Source organism: Corythoichthys intestinalis, chromosome 14, assembly GCF_030265065.1.
Source record: "Corythoichthys intestinalis isolate RoL2023-P3 chromosome 14, ASM3026506v1, whole genome shotgun sequence".
Lineage (NCBI taxonomy): Eukaryota > Metazoa > Chordata > Actinopteri > Syngnathiformes > Syngnathidae > Corythoichthys > Corythoichthys intestinalis.
In genome coordinates, this window is record NC_080408.1 from 2,704,798 (window position 1) to 2,721,242 (window position 16,445).

At 37.2% G+C, this 16,445-nt stretch overlaps 1 protein-coding gene across 2 annotated transcripts in view; it reads right to left on the bottom strand.

Moving 5' to 3' along the window:
- LOC130930220 (epidermal retinol dehydrogenase 2-like) overlaps positions 1 to 9,903 on the bottom strand; it is a 47,554-nt gene extending 37,651 nt beyond the window's left edge. For both annotated transcript variants that reach the window (XM_057858013.1, XM_057858012.1), the window contains exons 1-2: positions 9,738 to 9,903; positions 4,700 to 5,053 (exon numbers count right to left, since the gene is read on the bottom strand). In XM_057858013.1, coding sequence (XP_057713996.1) covers positions 4,700 to 5,020 — 321 coding nt within the window. In that variant the 5' untranslated portion in view covers positions 5,021 to 5,053; positions 9,738 to 9,903. The remainder of the gene's footprint in view (positions 1 to 4,699; positions 5,054 to 9,737) is intronic.
- Positions 9,904 to 16,445: the final 6,542 nt, after the last annotated feature.

A 16,445-nucleotide genomic window follows, 5' to 3' on the forward strand; every position in this document is an offset into this window, starting at 1 on the left:
TTCACTAAACATAAACAAAAAGCGTCTCATACAAAAAATAGAACATTTCGCTTACTAACATAATATGTACATTCTTTACAACAACCATACTTACGGACAAATCTTGTCCAAGGATCATATAACATTATCAGCCCGAGACGTTGTGCAGCCATAATGAACTGGTAAGAAAACAATAAACCATGTCGCAAAGCGACCACAAGAGTTCGCTGTTGGACAGCATAAAAAGCCTTGCTGTAAAACTTACCAAAAGGCAGAATACTTTCTGAGCGGGACATGTGCGTTAATTGCGTCAAATATTTTAACGTGATTAATTTAAAAAATTAATTACCGCGCGTTAACGCGATAATTTTGACAGCCCTAGTTATAACGTCTGTAGAATGAGCTTAACAAACTCCTTACTTTTCAAAGCACAAACTGCAAGATGAACTAGCCAACAAGACTACCGAAATTAGCTCATCTTTGAGTACTCTGTGTTTACTATGAGCTCGAGCAGTCACGTGAGAACGTCTGTAGAACGAGCCTACCAAACTAGTTCCGCTTAAGCGCCACTAGGGGGCGACAAAGCATTACAAATAAAGAATGTTAGGAAATGAATGCAAACTATGTGGTGTTTTATAACACTCGGAACGAATTAGGCGATTTACATGTAAAATGCGCTTCAATACCTGAAAAAAATCCTGATAAGAAAGCCACTGTGGAACAAATTCTTTTCGTATCCAGAGTGACCGTCAAGTTCAAATACGAATCCTTAGGTAGACATTTATTATATTATCTAAAATAAGAAGAGAAGGCACTCAATTTAGTTGAAAAGCTTGCAAGGAGAAAGAGGGGAAACTATTCAGCTTCCGCAATCGATCGAACTTGGCCCTCCTTCACCGCGCTTTTTATTTGGGATGGCCCTAGCAACAGACGGGTGTCTTGCCCGAAAACGTAAAAAGGGGAAGCAAGCTGGTGACACCTCTTGTCTTTGTTTAGCTATGTGTGTGTATGTATGTGGAATTATATACTTATGTGTCAGCACATTTCAGCAAAGCAAAGTGGCCTCTTCTGACCTTGACCAGGCAAGACAAAACATTCTTTCTTTGTGAACAATAATAATAATAAGCAAAAGCATTTCTTCAATGCGGGCAGCAATAAGCAAAAGCATTTCATGGGGGACGGGTTTCCGATAAGCTTTTGCTTTTCCCGTCTTCCTTGTCTGTCTTCATCTTTGTCTTCCTTTGGGTAAACAAATTCACACTCTGATAATGTTCCACACTCTGAAACTGTTAATGATTTCTTGATATTTTTTTTTTTTTGATTTTTTTTTTGTTTTATGATGATTTGATGATGATGATGATGATGACAATGACAATAAATTCATTCATTCATTCATTCATTTCTTCATTGCGCCCAGCAAGTGATAAAAGCAAATATATAATAACTTAATAACCATCTCTTCAAAGACATTTCATGAAGCAATAGCATTTGGTAAGTAATAAAATGCAACAATATGATTCCTTAAATGTATTGAAGTTGACCTGTGGACCTAGGCCGGTTTAAACCGGTCAGAATGACAAGGCAGTATTATCAAGAGCTAAACATGTCTACAGTTATCAATTCCAAAAATGTCTCTCATCCCATTACAACAACATCCCATTATAGCAATTAGGGCTGCAGCTATCGAATATTTTAGTAATCGAGTAATCGACTGAAAATTCTATCGATTAATCGAGTAATCGGATAAAACATTTTTTTAGGTAAAGATCAATTAGAAATATACATGAGAAAACAAGACATTTCATCTAATATTGAACCATTTTCAGTCAATCTGTCTTTATTTTCGATGTACATTGTTGAAAACAGCCAACAACTGCCTCTCAGATGTGACTAGAATTAAAAAAAAAAAAAAAAAAAAAGACCAATTCACTGCTTTCACTCAGAAAAACTTTTAGATCTTAATATACAGTGCCTTGCAAAAGTATTCGGCCCCCTTGAACCTTGCAACCTTTCGCCACATTTCAGGCTTCAAACATAAAGATATAAAATTTTAATTTTTTGTCAAGAATCAACAAGACAATCGTGAAGTGGAACAACATTTATTGGATAATTTAAACTTTTTTAACAAATATAAAACTGAAAAGTGGGGCGTGCAATATTATTCGGCCCCCTTGCGTTAATACTTAGTAGCGCCACCTTTTGCTCCAATTACAGCTGCAAGTCGCTTGGGGTATGTTTCTATCAGTTTTGCACATCGAGAGACTGACATTCTTGCCCATTCTTCCTTGCAAAACAGCTCGAGCTCAGTGAGGTTGGATGGAGAGTGTTTGTGAACAGCAGTCTTCAGCTCTTTCCACAGATTCTCGATTGGATTCAGGTCTGGACTTTGACTTGGCCATTCTAACACCGGGATACGTTTATTTTTTAACCATTCCATTGTGGATTTGGCTTTATGTTTTGGATCATTGTCCTGTTGGAAGATAAATCTCCATCCCAGTCTCAGGTCTTGTGCAGATACCAACAGGTTTTCTTCCAGAATGTTCCTGTATTTGGCTGCATCCATCTTCCCGTCAATTTTAACCATCTTTCCTGTCCCTGCTGAAGAAAAGCAGGCCCAAACCATGATGCTGCCACCACCATGTTTGACAGTGGGGATGGTGTGTTCAGGGTGATGAGCCGTGTTGCTTTTACGCCAAACATATCGTTTTGCATTGTGGCCAAAAAGTTCAATTTTGGTTTCATCTGACCAGAGCACCTTCTTGTGTCTCCCAGGTGGCTTGTGGCAAACTTTAAACGAGACTTTTTATGGATATCTTTGAGAAATGGCTTTCTTCTTGCCACTCTTCCATAAAGGCCAGATTTATGCAGTGATTGTTGTCCTATGTACAGACTCTCCCACCTCAGCTGTAGATCTCTGCAGTTCATCCAGAGTGATCATGGGCCTCTTGGCTGCATCTCTGATCAGTTTTCTCCTTGTCTGAGAAGAACATTTGGAAGGACGGCCGGGTCTTGGTAGATTTGCAGTGGTCTGATGCTCCTTCCATTTCAATATGATGGCTTGCACAGTGCTCCTTGAGATGTTTAAAGCTTGGGAAATCTTTTTGTATCCAAATCCGGCTTTAAACTTCTCCACAACAGTATCTCGGACCTGCCTGGTGTGTTCCTTGGTTTCCATAATGCTCTCTGCACTTTAAACAGAACCCTGAGACTATCACAGAGCAGGTGCATTTATACGGAGACTTGCTTACACACAGGTGGAGTCTATTTATCATCATCGGTCATTTAGGACAACATTGGATCATTCAGAGATCCTCACTGAACTTCTGGAGTGAGTTTGCTGCACTGAAAGTAAAGGGGGCGAATAATATTGCACGCCCCACTTTTCAGTTTTTTATTTGTTAAAAAAGTTTAATTTATCCAATAAATGTTGTTCCACTTCACGATTGTGTCCCACTTGTTGTTGATTCTTGACAAAAAAATTAAATTTCATATCTTTATGTTTGAAGCCTGAAATGTGGCGAAAGGTTGCAAGATTCAAGGGGGCCGAATACTTTTGCAAGGCACTGTATATATATCAGGGGTCGCGTTAACCGAATATTTTCTGTCGTTGACCGGTTTTTTACAACGGTGACGGAAAAAACTGAAGTCCATCTGTCATTTTGACAGGTTGCAATTCACACCTCAGACCACAGGGTGGCGAGTGAGCATATTAATTAGCTATTATCTCTCTTGATGCATGACGTCGTTGGACATATCAGGTTATAATATGGCTGGGATATTTGCATGCGATCCTGAATGGACCGCGTGACGTGCGGGGGTGAGGGAGGTGCGGGAGACATGCCTTCCTGTTGTTGTTGTCATTCCACAAGTTCCCAAAAAATAAATAATTGCAACCTAACGAAGCGGGTGACTCTTTGTCAACGTTAAAGTATGATACCTGCCGTATTGGAGCACATTAGGGACCAGTGCTACTTGGTGTTTTATCCAGCAATGACTACTGAGCTAAAATTGACAGTTAGCTTTATCATATTTAAAAATTTTACACCCTCATCACTCTACAACGCTATGTTTTCACAGATTAAATAAAGCCTGTATGTATGACACTTTAGCCACGCGCAGGGCTAACGTTACGTGAGCGAGTAACGTTAATCTTATTTATTAGCGCTGAGAAGTGTACTGCTTTAAGATGGTGGCTCTTTACTAACACCGCTGACTCTGTCATTTCGCATCAAGTTCAACAAACATGTGATATCTACGAGACACATCAGATGCAATTTGCTACTGCCGTAGCATCATGCAGGCTAGTTTTTAGCAACATCGGCGTAGTTTGTAGCGGCTGTAGGCTGCAGAAAGGTTTTTTTGTATATTTTTTTATTGCTTCTTCCTCTACGCACGTGACATCAGCGTGTTGTCCCGCATTAAAAGTAGTCCGGGCAAAACGTGATGCTTAGAGCTGGCAAAATTAAACGATTCCTCGCAGTGAATAAAATTACTCGGATCAGTTTTTAAACTCGAGTTACTCGAGTATTCGTTTCAGCTCTAATAGCAATTAATACTTTATTATGAGCCTTCATTGATAAAAGCAAATATTTAATAACCATTTAATAATTATCTCATCAGTTACCACAGTAAATGCATTTGTTAATGTAAAACAATACAAAAGAAGTTATCATTTTAAATGTAAGGAATTTTAAAAAAGCACTGCTAAAACATTTCTTACCTGGTCAGCCACCCTGTAAACTTCATTTTTGTCACTACAGTCACAAAGATAGCAGTGAACTCGAATGGCTCCTTTCTCCTTGGCCAATCTGGCAGTTTCTTTCATGCCTTCCTGGTTAATGTCCCACAATACCACAGTGGTGCTAAGGCTTGCAAACTCCAGGGCCATCAGACGGCCGATTCCGCTGCCCGAGCCTGTGATTAGAACTACCTCACCAGTTATGTTCTTCCGTCTCTTGGGTACAAAGCAGTAAATGAAGGACTCCACATTGTACCAGATGGACAACAGGATGACTCGCAGGGTTTCCAGGAAAAAATTCATTGTTCAGTGACGCACCGGCATGAATTTATACACCTAAGATTAAAAGAGGAAACAAAAAGATGTACAGTATAATCACACCATGATTAAACTACTTCATTTATTTATTTATTTTTTTAAACTCTTTTAGTGTTATTAACATCCAAGATAGGCATTCATTCACTGCCACCCTCCCACTTCAAATGGATTGGACTTCTACAGGTGATAAACCAATTTAAATTCACAACAGAAGCACAGACTTCATAATGTATTGACGTGACACATTCCCCATTCACTGTGTTACGCCTTCCCGAAGGGGGCCGTCCCACAATCCGCTTAATTTTAGGGCTGTCAAAATTATCGCGTTAACGGGCGGTAATTAAATTTTTTTTAATTAATCACATTAAAATTTTTCACGCCATTAACGCACATGCCCCACTCAAACTGACTAAAATGACAGTACAGTGTAATCTCCGCTTGTTACTTGTTTTTTGGTGCCCTCTGCTGGCGTTTGGGTTCAACTGATTTTATGGGTTAGTACCATGAGTGAGCATGGTGTAATTATTGATTGTTGTTGTATTGATTGATTATTGTAATTATCAACGATGGCGAGCTACAAGTTTATTTTTTGATTGAAAATGTTACAAATTTTAATAAAACGAAAACATTAAGAGGGGTTTTAATATAACATTTCTTAACTTGTACTAACATTTATCTTTTAAGAACCACAAGTCTTTCTATCCATGGACCGCTTTAAGAGAATGTTAATGCCATCTTGTCTATTTATTGTTATAATAAACAAATACAGTACTTATGTACCGTATGTTGTATATATCCATCTTGTGTCTTATCTTTCCATTCCAACAATAATTTACAGAAAAATAGGGCATATTTTATAGATGGTTTGAATTGCGATTAATTACGATTAATTACGATTAATTAATTTTTAAGCTGTGATTAACTCGATTAAAAATTTGTATCGTTTGACAGCGCTACTTAATTTATTAGCAGTTGGTTACATGTAGCAATCTAACGCTGGATTTAGATTGAAAAAGTACAAAAGCTAAACTGCATACAAACAGGAAGGATTGTCTCAGGAGTGATTTGTTCGAGCATTCAAGGTAATTATTATATTTTTTGTATCATGCAGGCATTTTGAAACATTGTGAAAAAAAATCAATGGGAAGAATTAGCCGCTACAACATTGGCGTACTACTTAGCAATATTTACGTAAAATAAATGCTAACAGCCTGGTTTTTTTGTTTTTAACCAAGAATCGAGACTGTTTTACGTCTATATAAATAATTCAGGGATTAGAGCATTTATTCACAAGAATTTTCAAGGTAAAAAGCTCTTTGTTGTACTAGGGGGGCCGCCACAGTGACTTAAAGACTAGCAGCACATTCGATATATTTACGCAAAATAAATGCTAACTGCACGTTTTTGTTTTTTTTGCTTTTAACCAAGAATCGAGACTTTTGCGTCCATATCTATAAAGAATTCAGGGATTTAAGCATTTATTCACAAGATTTTTTAACAGAAAAAGCTCTGTTTACATTTGGCGGCCACTAATTTGCTTACAGACTAGCGTCATAATTCAAGCTAACTGCAAATTTTTTTTGCTCTTAACCAAGAATCGAGACTGTTTTACGTCCATATCTATAAAGAATTCGGGGGGTTAAGCATTTATTCACAAGAATTTTAAACAGAAAAATCTATTTCTTTACATATGATGGCCACTAATTTGCTTACTGATTAGCATTATAGTTCGCAATATTTACGTAAAATAAATGCAAACTGCACCTTTTTTTTTTTTTGCTTTTAACCCTGAATCGAGACGGTTTTACATCCATATCTAAAAAAGAAGTCAGGGATTTATGCATTGGTTCACAAGAATTTTCCTCGTAAAAAAATATTTGTTGCACTCGGGAGGCCGCCACAGTGACCTAAAGACTAGGAGTACATTCGACACGTTTACATATAATAAATGCTAACTGCACTTTTTTTTTTTTTTTGCTTTTAACCAAGAATCGAGACTTTTACATCATATCTATAAAGAATTCAGGGATTTAAGCATTTATTCACAAGAATTTTCAACGGAAATAGCTCTTTGTTTACATATGATGGCCGCTAATTTGCTTCCTGATTAGCATTATAGTTCGCAATATTTACGTAAAATAAACGCTAACTGCACGTTGTTTTTTGTTGTTGTTGCTTTTAACCATAAATCGAGACAGTTTTACGTCCATATCTAAAAAGAATTCAGGGATTTAACCCTTTGACACCGAACGTGTCGGCAGCGACGCGTTTACGCATGTCGTCTTTGAAGATTCGTCACGCTGTAATTACGTCACCCACGTGCCGCTGGTTGGTCTCATTTGAAAGTGCGGAAGTTGATGTCCACACCAGTTTTTGTTTGAAGTCAATCGACCAAGAAAAACGGGAGATAATGTCATTTTAGTTTTATAGTTTTAGTGCACTCATAAATATGCATTAAAACGCTGCATGGACCATGTATCTATCTCCATAATTCCATCATTTCTTGTCCTTTTTCAAAACCGAAAGCAGCACAAAAGACAACAGCCGTTGTGATGTCAACAAGGACGAAGCGAATGTGGACATTTTTAATAAATTTCCGAGCGAGGCGCCAACTAAGGAAAAGGAGGCATGCGAAGCAAGCAACGGCCGGTGTTGTACCGGTTGGATTGGGCGAGCGAATTTGAAACGTGCAGAATGAATCTAAAACTAAATTTAGCGCAAGCTAATGCATCATTTCATTAACTCAAGGAAGAAGATGAGTCGTATTTGTCGTTGTTTTCCTCTGATGAATCGGCGTCTCGGCGAGTAGAAGTGACAGTCGAGCGCAAACGGGGAAAGAGTAGGCTGTGTGACGTTGTGTGTGACGCAGCTCCGTGACCTGTTCAAGAAGCAGCTTTATTGAGTCCGCAAAAAAAAAAAAAAAAAAAAAAAAAAAAAAACTTTATTGGGTCGCATGCCTGAAAAATTTGAATTGAACTACTTGTCAATATTTTTGAAAATACTTTTTTTTTTTTCAATGTTATATATATTTTTTCTTCACTATAATCTTTTCAATTTTTATAAAGATGAGTGTTCGAGAAGCTTGATTGCATGTACGTATATACTTTAGATAAAGCGATGGGTATAATACCTAACTTCACAAAGAGATATCCTCCAAACCCTTTTTGTGTTAGATGATATATATTATTTTCTCTCACTATTTTGCACTGTGTATAACCTGTTTTGACCATAGTATGTGTAAAGGCCAAAAACGCCTATGACCATACTTGCTGTTTGTGTTGAATTGTCAAACATAAAACTATTCAATCTTATTTTTTTATATTGAATGTTTATCCTAACAAGTTGAATAAATATAATCAAGCTTCAAAACGGTTGGTCGAGCATGTTTGGTTGTCAATGGGACATCAACATTACTAATTTAGAAAAAAGATTTTGGGATTTTTTTGTCTTTTTGGGTCCAAAATGTGGATTATAATTGGTCAGTGAAGAAAACAACAGTTTGGACATGAAGTTCAAGGTGTCCTTAAAAAAGGGACCCAACTTGGCCATTGTGAACATTTTTTTCTTTGAAATATAAAGGCAACATCAAATGCATGCAAATTCGGCCAAAATAGGCTTAGGTGTTAAAGGGTTAAGCATTGGTTCACAGAATTTTCATCGTAAAAAAATATTTGTGATTTAACCAAGAATCAAGACTTTTACATCCATATCTATAAAGAATTTTCAATGGAAAAATCTCTTTGTTTACATATGGCGGCCGCTAACTTGCTTACTAACTAGCATCATAGTTTGCAATATTTACGTAAAAAATATGCTACCTGCACGTTTTTTTGTTTTTTGCTTTTAACCATGAATCGAGACGGTTTTACTTCCATATCTAAAAAGAATTCAGGGATTTAAGCATTTATTCACATGAATTTTCAATGGAAAAAGCTCTACGTTTAAATATGATGGCCGCTAATTTGCTTACTGATTATCATTACAGTTCACAATATTTACGTAAAAATAAATGCTAACTGCACGTTTTTTTGTGTGTGTGCTTTTAACCATGAATTGAGACTGTTTTACGTCCAGATCTATAAAGATTTCAGGGATTTAAGCATTTACTCACAAGCATTTTCAACGGAAAAAGCTCTTTATTTACATATGGCAGCCGCTCATTGCCTTACTGACTACTTGCCTCGTAGTTCGCAATATTTACGTAAAATAAATGCTACCTGCACGGTTTTTTTGCTTTTAACCAAGATTCGAGACCGTTTTACAAACTCATTGAAATTCACGAGAGAAGATTGGTAAGTACCCACCTGTTTGGACACCTATCACCGTCAATGGCAGTATAGGACTTAAAATATAACATTAATTTGACGTCCAATCCCTTTGAACTCCCACTTCAACTCAGTCAATGGTAGCCAATTAGTGAAACACATAAGAGTTTTCATAGGGATCCTGATTTAACCTATTCGCTTCTAAACTATTTTTAAAAAGTCGAATACTGTTGAAATATCAATGAAAGTTTAGCAGTTGCCACTTTTGTTGCACAATTTAATCATAATACGACTAAATTACATAATCAGGGCACACCACCCTCCCACCGCTACCTTTGCCCCGCTGGTACTAGTAGGACACTGTATATAAATGTGATGCCTTTCTGAGCAAAAATAAATACATAAAGAGCTTAGAACGCGGAAATGTGTGGACGTACCGTTGTGGTTCTGAGTACAACGGTTGGCGTGGCGGCGTCTAACTGAATACTTCTGGTCCGGCTGGCTGCTTGCCCCGAACACGCTTGTCGTTTGTTTATATAGCCTCGGGGAGTAAACCACCCAACTTTAGGAGGATGTTACGTGTTGTAGTCGGCTAGCAAGCTAGCGCAACTCGGAAACCAAGGGATAGGTCACGTGACACGTTCTAAAACCTATGTATTTCCTAAAAGAGCACCAATTATTAGGCTTCTGGACAAACGTGGAAAATTCACCTATGCGGTTCAAGCCTTTGAATGTTTAAACTGGTTAAATTAATACACGGTACTACAAGTCCCATAATTCATTGTCATGTAGCTGGACGCTAAGGGCGGAGCTCTCCTCCGTGCTGTGATAAAACTCATAAATTTCTCGTTATTATTACAGTGATCCCTCGCTAATTCACGCTTCAAACTTGGCGCCCTCAGTCCATCGCGTTTTTTTTAACTTAAAAAAATTACAATATTTTGTTTAAAATGTTAAAATATATGCACGTATACGTGTACCATTCACTCATTTATTATCATAATTTTGCAAGTGATAAAAAAAACTTTTTCACAGCAACACACATAAAAAAAAAAAAAAAAAAACACTCATAAAATAATTTTACAAGAAATTAACAAATATTTTCAACCACCCCATTTTTTTTTTTCAAGCACAACTGAAGAAACTATCACAAAAATAATTTGGCAAAAAAAAAAAAAAAAAATCACATCACAAAAAATATTTTTACAACTACAATAAGAATAAATAAATAAATCATTTTTACATCGCATTATTTTTTTACTTAAAAATTTACAATATTTGATTTAAAAATGTTAAAATATATGCATATATACATGTACAATTCACTCATTTATATCATAATTAAAAAACATTTATTAAAATATTTTCATGCACAATTTTTTTAAAAATCCACTCTCACCAAAATTTTTTTGCAAGTGACAAAAAAAAAAATTTCACAACAACATACACACAAAAAAACACGCTTATAAAATAATTTTACAAGAAATGAAAAGATATGTTCAACCACCCATATTTCTTTTCAAGCAAAAATAAATAAACATCACAAAAATAATTTAGCAAAAAATAAATTCATATCCCCAAAAATATTTTAACAACTACAATTAAAAAAAAAATATATATATATATATATATATATATATATTTTATTTTTTTTATTTTTTTTTTAAATCCACATTCACAATGTAACTTCTTTTATTTTTTTTTTATGAGCACCGATTATTTTCACAAGCACAATTTTTTATATTGAACACAAATGGTCTCTAGTGTTCTAATTTGACCTTTTCCCATACCCCCCCAAAATTACCTACTTTGTGTATGAACAATTTCTTTTGTAGATTTTTATCCATTGGATTATCGCAATGCCATGTTCACAAGTTTTAATTTAAAAAAAAAAAAAAAAAAGAAAGAAAAATCAATCAGGAAGCTGATCCAGAACGTTGCTTTTTCATCCGTCTTCAGAGTTCATCACCAGGAGACGTCCGATCCAATTCAACTTGGAGGTTGCCAACCCTCCCACTTCAAATAGATCGGACATCTAGCTCCATCAATAGCAGCCGAAGAGTTAAAATGTAACACAGAAGAAGAATACTAAGCCAGACATTTCAAAATACACTCAAGCAGGAAAGCAGGCACTTAAATAAAATCATACGTGAGCTCATACAAAATTCACAATCATAACACTCCAACAACAGGTACAAAACAGATACTAGAGAGGCACTACAAGCAGGGAGAAAGATCGTCAGAGCTGATATTTCCCAATAGGGAAACATAAAGTGAAGTACTTGTGGAGAGCTTGTGAAGAGAGATGGAAAAACATAAAAACAAATGTACTACTTGGTATGAAAAAATATCTGAACCTTTTGGAATTTCTCATATTACTGCATAAAATCACCATCAAATGTGATGATCTTTGTCAAAATCACACAGATGTAAAAACAGTGTGCGCTTTAACTAAAACACCCCAAACATTTATAGGTTTCCATATTTTAATGAAGATAGCATACAAGCAATGACAAAAGGGGGAAAACTAAGTAAGTGAACCCTCTACCTAAGGAGTGCCTGTGACACGAAAAAACATGTTTATTTCATAATACACGCGGTATTTTATGCTCCTGAATGCAATGGACCACTTGGGTGTGTGAAGAGATCAATATATTTATTCAATTTTTTGAATCCCGCGCTACGAAAATGACAGACTCTCGGCTTCGGTCTTGCATTGAGGAAGAGGGCGCTGTGATGTGTACGGGAGAAGGAGTCCTCTTCACTGTTGTATGAGAAGGACAAAGGATTCAGCTGATTTTGCGGATTAATTCGTTTATTTTTCGCATCACTCCAGCCAAACGGCTGTAGAAAAATCTTGCTGTCTGAGGGAGAGGCGTGTGAGCCTTTTTGGGGTTTCAAAAGGTTACCATTCACCTTGGATATTGGTCAAAACAAGCCCTACTACTGTGGGACCATGGGACTTACGAGGAAGTGAGTAAACATTGTGTTTTGTATTATGTCAAATACTGGGATCATTTTAATATGTAGGTGGCTTGCATTTTGTGGCTGACATGCTCCTTGTCCCCTCAGCCAATGACTTGTCGCACATCCCCCCGCCGGGAGAGCACTATACTCGGCTTATTGCCCTCTTCATGTGCCCGGTGTTCTGTCAAATTTTCCAACCGATCAGAAATGACGACTTTGTGTTAAAAATAGCTGCGAATACAGCGATTACGAAGTAAACACTACAAACTTTCTCTAAATAAAGGACTACTTACGTTCGATCATGGATGGTCATGTAAAAAGCTCTCCTCATACACATTAGCTGCACATGTTAGCTGCACAACAACTGCCAGTCACCAGATCTGAACCTGGTAGAAAATCTATAGAGAGAGCTGAAAGTCCGTGTTGCCCGGCAGCAGCCCCGAAACCTGAAGGCTCTGGAGAAGATCTGCATGGAGGAGTAGGCCAAAATCCCTGCTGCAGTGTGCTCAAACCTTGTCAAGGACTACAGGAAAGGTTTGATATCTGTAATAGCAAACAAAGGTTTCTGTACCAAATATTAAGTTCTATTTTTGTGACGTATCAAATACTTATTTCATGCAATTAAATGCTAATTTATTGTTTAAAAATCATACAACGTGATTTTCTAGATTTTTGTTTTAGATTCCGTCCCTCCCAGTTGAAGAGAACTGATGATACAAATTACAGACCTCTACATGCTTTGCAAGTGGGAAAACCAGCAAAATCGGCAGTGTATCAAATACTTGTTCTCCCTACTGTAAGTCGTTGCAGAGTATAAGTCGCATCCCCAGCGAACCTATGAAAAAAAAGCTGCGACTTATTGTCCGAAAAATATCGTACATTGAGCAGTGTTGTATTTAAAGAAAAACAGTTTTCTCAGCCAAAGACAATTAAAAACGAGAAAAATGATGTGTGGCAAAGTAGAGCAAGTCTGCCAACGGCCCTTTACGCGTGACAAGACGCGTATTCTCCGAGACACAAAGGACAACAATCTTCCGCTGATAATGAACGCCCATTTTTTTTTGCTGTCAGTTCAAAGCTGCGCTTTTTGTCAGGCATCATCATTTCAAAGGTTTTCTGGCACCAGCTGTTGCTAATATTGTGTTTTATGTCTCTGAAAAGCTTCTTCCTTATATTGGTACTTTAGGACAACAATGTGTTGTCTTCTGGCCCCTCCCTCGATATTTTCAGGTGCACTTTTTTGACAATGCTAGTTGCAAATTTTTCATCATTCTGTCAGCAGGAATCCAAGTATAAAGGAGTTTCAATTCAAGCTTGCCCTCAATGGCCAGACCACTTCAATTTATTCTGACCGAGAAATAAAACAGACTCGTCGTAGTTGTGTCCTACCATGCATTTTGACGCCACACTGTTTTTTTATGGCTAGCATGTGATGCCTCACCAGGCCTGGGCGGGGGTGGTTGTCTGCCATATTATGCCCAATGGCGAGGAACGTCCACTAGCATTTGCTTCACGCTCACGCTGACAAAAACAGATAGCAAATTTGTGTGGATTGGAAGAATTGTATGTTATATTTGACCGTTTCACCATTAAGTCAATTGACAAGTGACCCAAAAAGTCGCCGAAATTTATAGGAAGTGACTGAAAACCGACAGAAAGTGAATCTTTATTGGTGGTCATTATTTTTGACCCCCCCCAAAAATCATCAAATTACCCCAAAACTAACAAGAAGTGACCCAAATATCAAGGAAGTGACCTACTAATGCCTCAAAAGGATTACACAGTCGTCCTAAAACCAACAACCAACTAAAGTGACCTGAAACCGACAAAAAGTGACCTGAAATCAAAAGGAAGTAGGGCTGCAGCTATCGAATATTTTAGTAATCGAGTAATCGACTGAAAATTCTATCGATTAATCGAGTAATCGGATAAAACAAATGTATTTTTAGGTGAAGAGCAATTATAAATATACATGAGAAAACAAGACATTTCATCTAATCTTGATCCATTTTCAGTCAATCAATGTCTTTATTTTCGATGTACTATATTGTTGAAAACAGCCAACAATTGCATCTCAGATGTAACTAGAATTAAAAAAAGACTAATTCACTGCTTTCACTCAAAAAACTTTTAGATCTTATTAAAAAAAAAAAAAAAATTATAAATATCTTACCTAAAAATGCCGTTGCGCTTGATAACACACATCATAATAATGTTCTATTTTTAATTGTTTCAGTGTCCCAAAGACGTATTTATACGTCTTTTAACATTTTTTTTTTTCCCAAGACACATCTCTAGGTTCTGATCCAACTTAGCTCCAAAGCACAAAGCTGAAAATCCATTTTAGAGCAATAAAACTGGCCACTGGAAGGCAGTAGCGCATTTGGTAAGACCCACAACCCGATTCAACGGAACGAACGGCCAGGGCGCTGGCGGAATACGACCGAATGGACGTCCAGGATGCCAGGTGGCGGACGATGCCATTGAGTCAGTCCTGGAAAGAAGGAAAAATTGAGACAGGCGGCGATGAGGGAAAAGTTTACCCGGCCATCGTGGCCACAACAGCGTCATCTCTAAGTTAGTTATGTGTAAATAAATTGTTACTTTGCTATCAAAAGCTCTATTTGTCTTGTTGTTTATGTTATTTTGTAAAATGAAAACATTATTCAGATATTTGGGATGTAACTAAGTTATGTTTGAAACGTATGCTTTCACAAAAAGCTCAATTTCTCTGTTTTTTCATCAGAAATTGGAAAATTGCTCAAACTAAGCTATTTTCTAATGCTGATTTCTAAACAATGGAAAACGATATGAACTAACTTTTTTTCTGCTGAAAGAAGAGAGTCTAATCTTTCTTTTGGTGGGTTTCATGTTTATATAGCAATAGAACAGAATTTTATGTGGGCCTTGCAAAATCAGTCAAAATCCAGTAAAACGGACGGGAGCAAAGGGGGTTGCACCAGTGAAAATGGCTGGGAGTGAATGAGTTAAGCTAAACCCTTTGTGCTGACTCCATTTGTAAAGCTGGAAAAAGGCTTCAAAACACAAGTTGACAATTTATTCTGAGTCGACAGCGATAATACAGCACAGAGGGACCCAGGCGAGGATCCAAGGTCACCATATCACAAGTCAACGAAAGATTCCCGATAAAAAAATGACAATGCTTAGGTAAACATTCAGTCTTTTGAAAGCTCTTGCTCGGCAGGCCGTGGGCAGGAAGAAGGGTGTGTTTGGGCGTTGATTAGGATTATTGTTTGTTTGTGGATTGGACAGGAGGATTGAAGTCTTGTCAGTCGTGTTATAAGTTGGATATCGGACGTTCTCCAGTGTACCTTGTGTTGGGACAGGACCTCCCGCTATTTGTTCAGGACTGTCCGGGAGAACTGATGGCGAGAGTTGGTTGTGCAAAAGTGGGCTTGTAGATGTCAGCGTCAATCTTGCTCAGTCAGTTAAATGACACACACGTTGGGCTTCTGTGATAAGAAGGCGTCATGTATCTCTTATGCCCTATATTCTCCTTTTTTTTTCTTAAATTATGGCATAAGTGCTAATTATCTTATATTGGGTGTGTTAGAGTAATATAAACAGTCGATCGGTTAATACGAGGAACGATACTATTCCCTGATTGATTATATTAAGTGTGTTAGAATAACGCAAACAGTTAGACGGTGCCTACAAGAAAAGAAGTGACCCAAAATATCACGAAAGTGACCTGGGAATGCCTGAAAAATATCAAAATGTGACCCCAAAACCAACAAAAAGTGACCTGAAATCAAAAGGAAGTGACCAAGAAATTAATAGGACATCACTGAAGATCTACAGGACATGAATCTCCATTGGTGGTCATAATTTTTCACCCTCAACCCCACCACACCACACACACAAAAAAATAACTAAAGAGATGGAAAAACAAACAGTAATGAAGCATTATTCGTCCAAAGAACGTGAGTGCCCTGCCCTCTAGTGGTGAGAATAGCTCCTACTTTGAGTAGTGAATACTGTAGTTCCTTCATAGTTACTACTATGAAATTAAAAGGATCATATCTCAAGTTTTCCGTGTTCAATCGTTGCCAAATAAAAACTGGTAGAGTGTTTTAATTCTGCGATTTCGATTCAGATACTGCGTTATGGTGCTTTAAAGACGCGTGATTGAACGTCAAGCTTGCGTCTGATTGTTG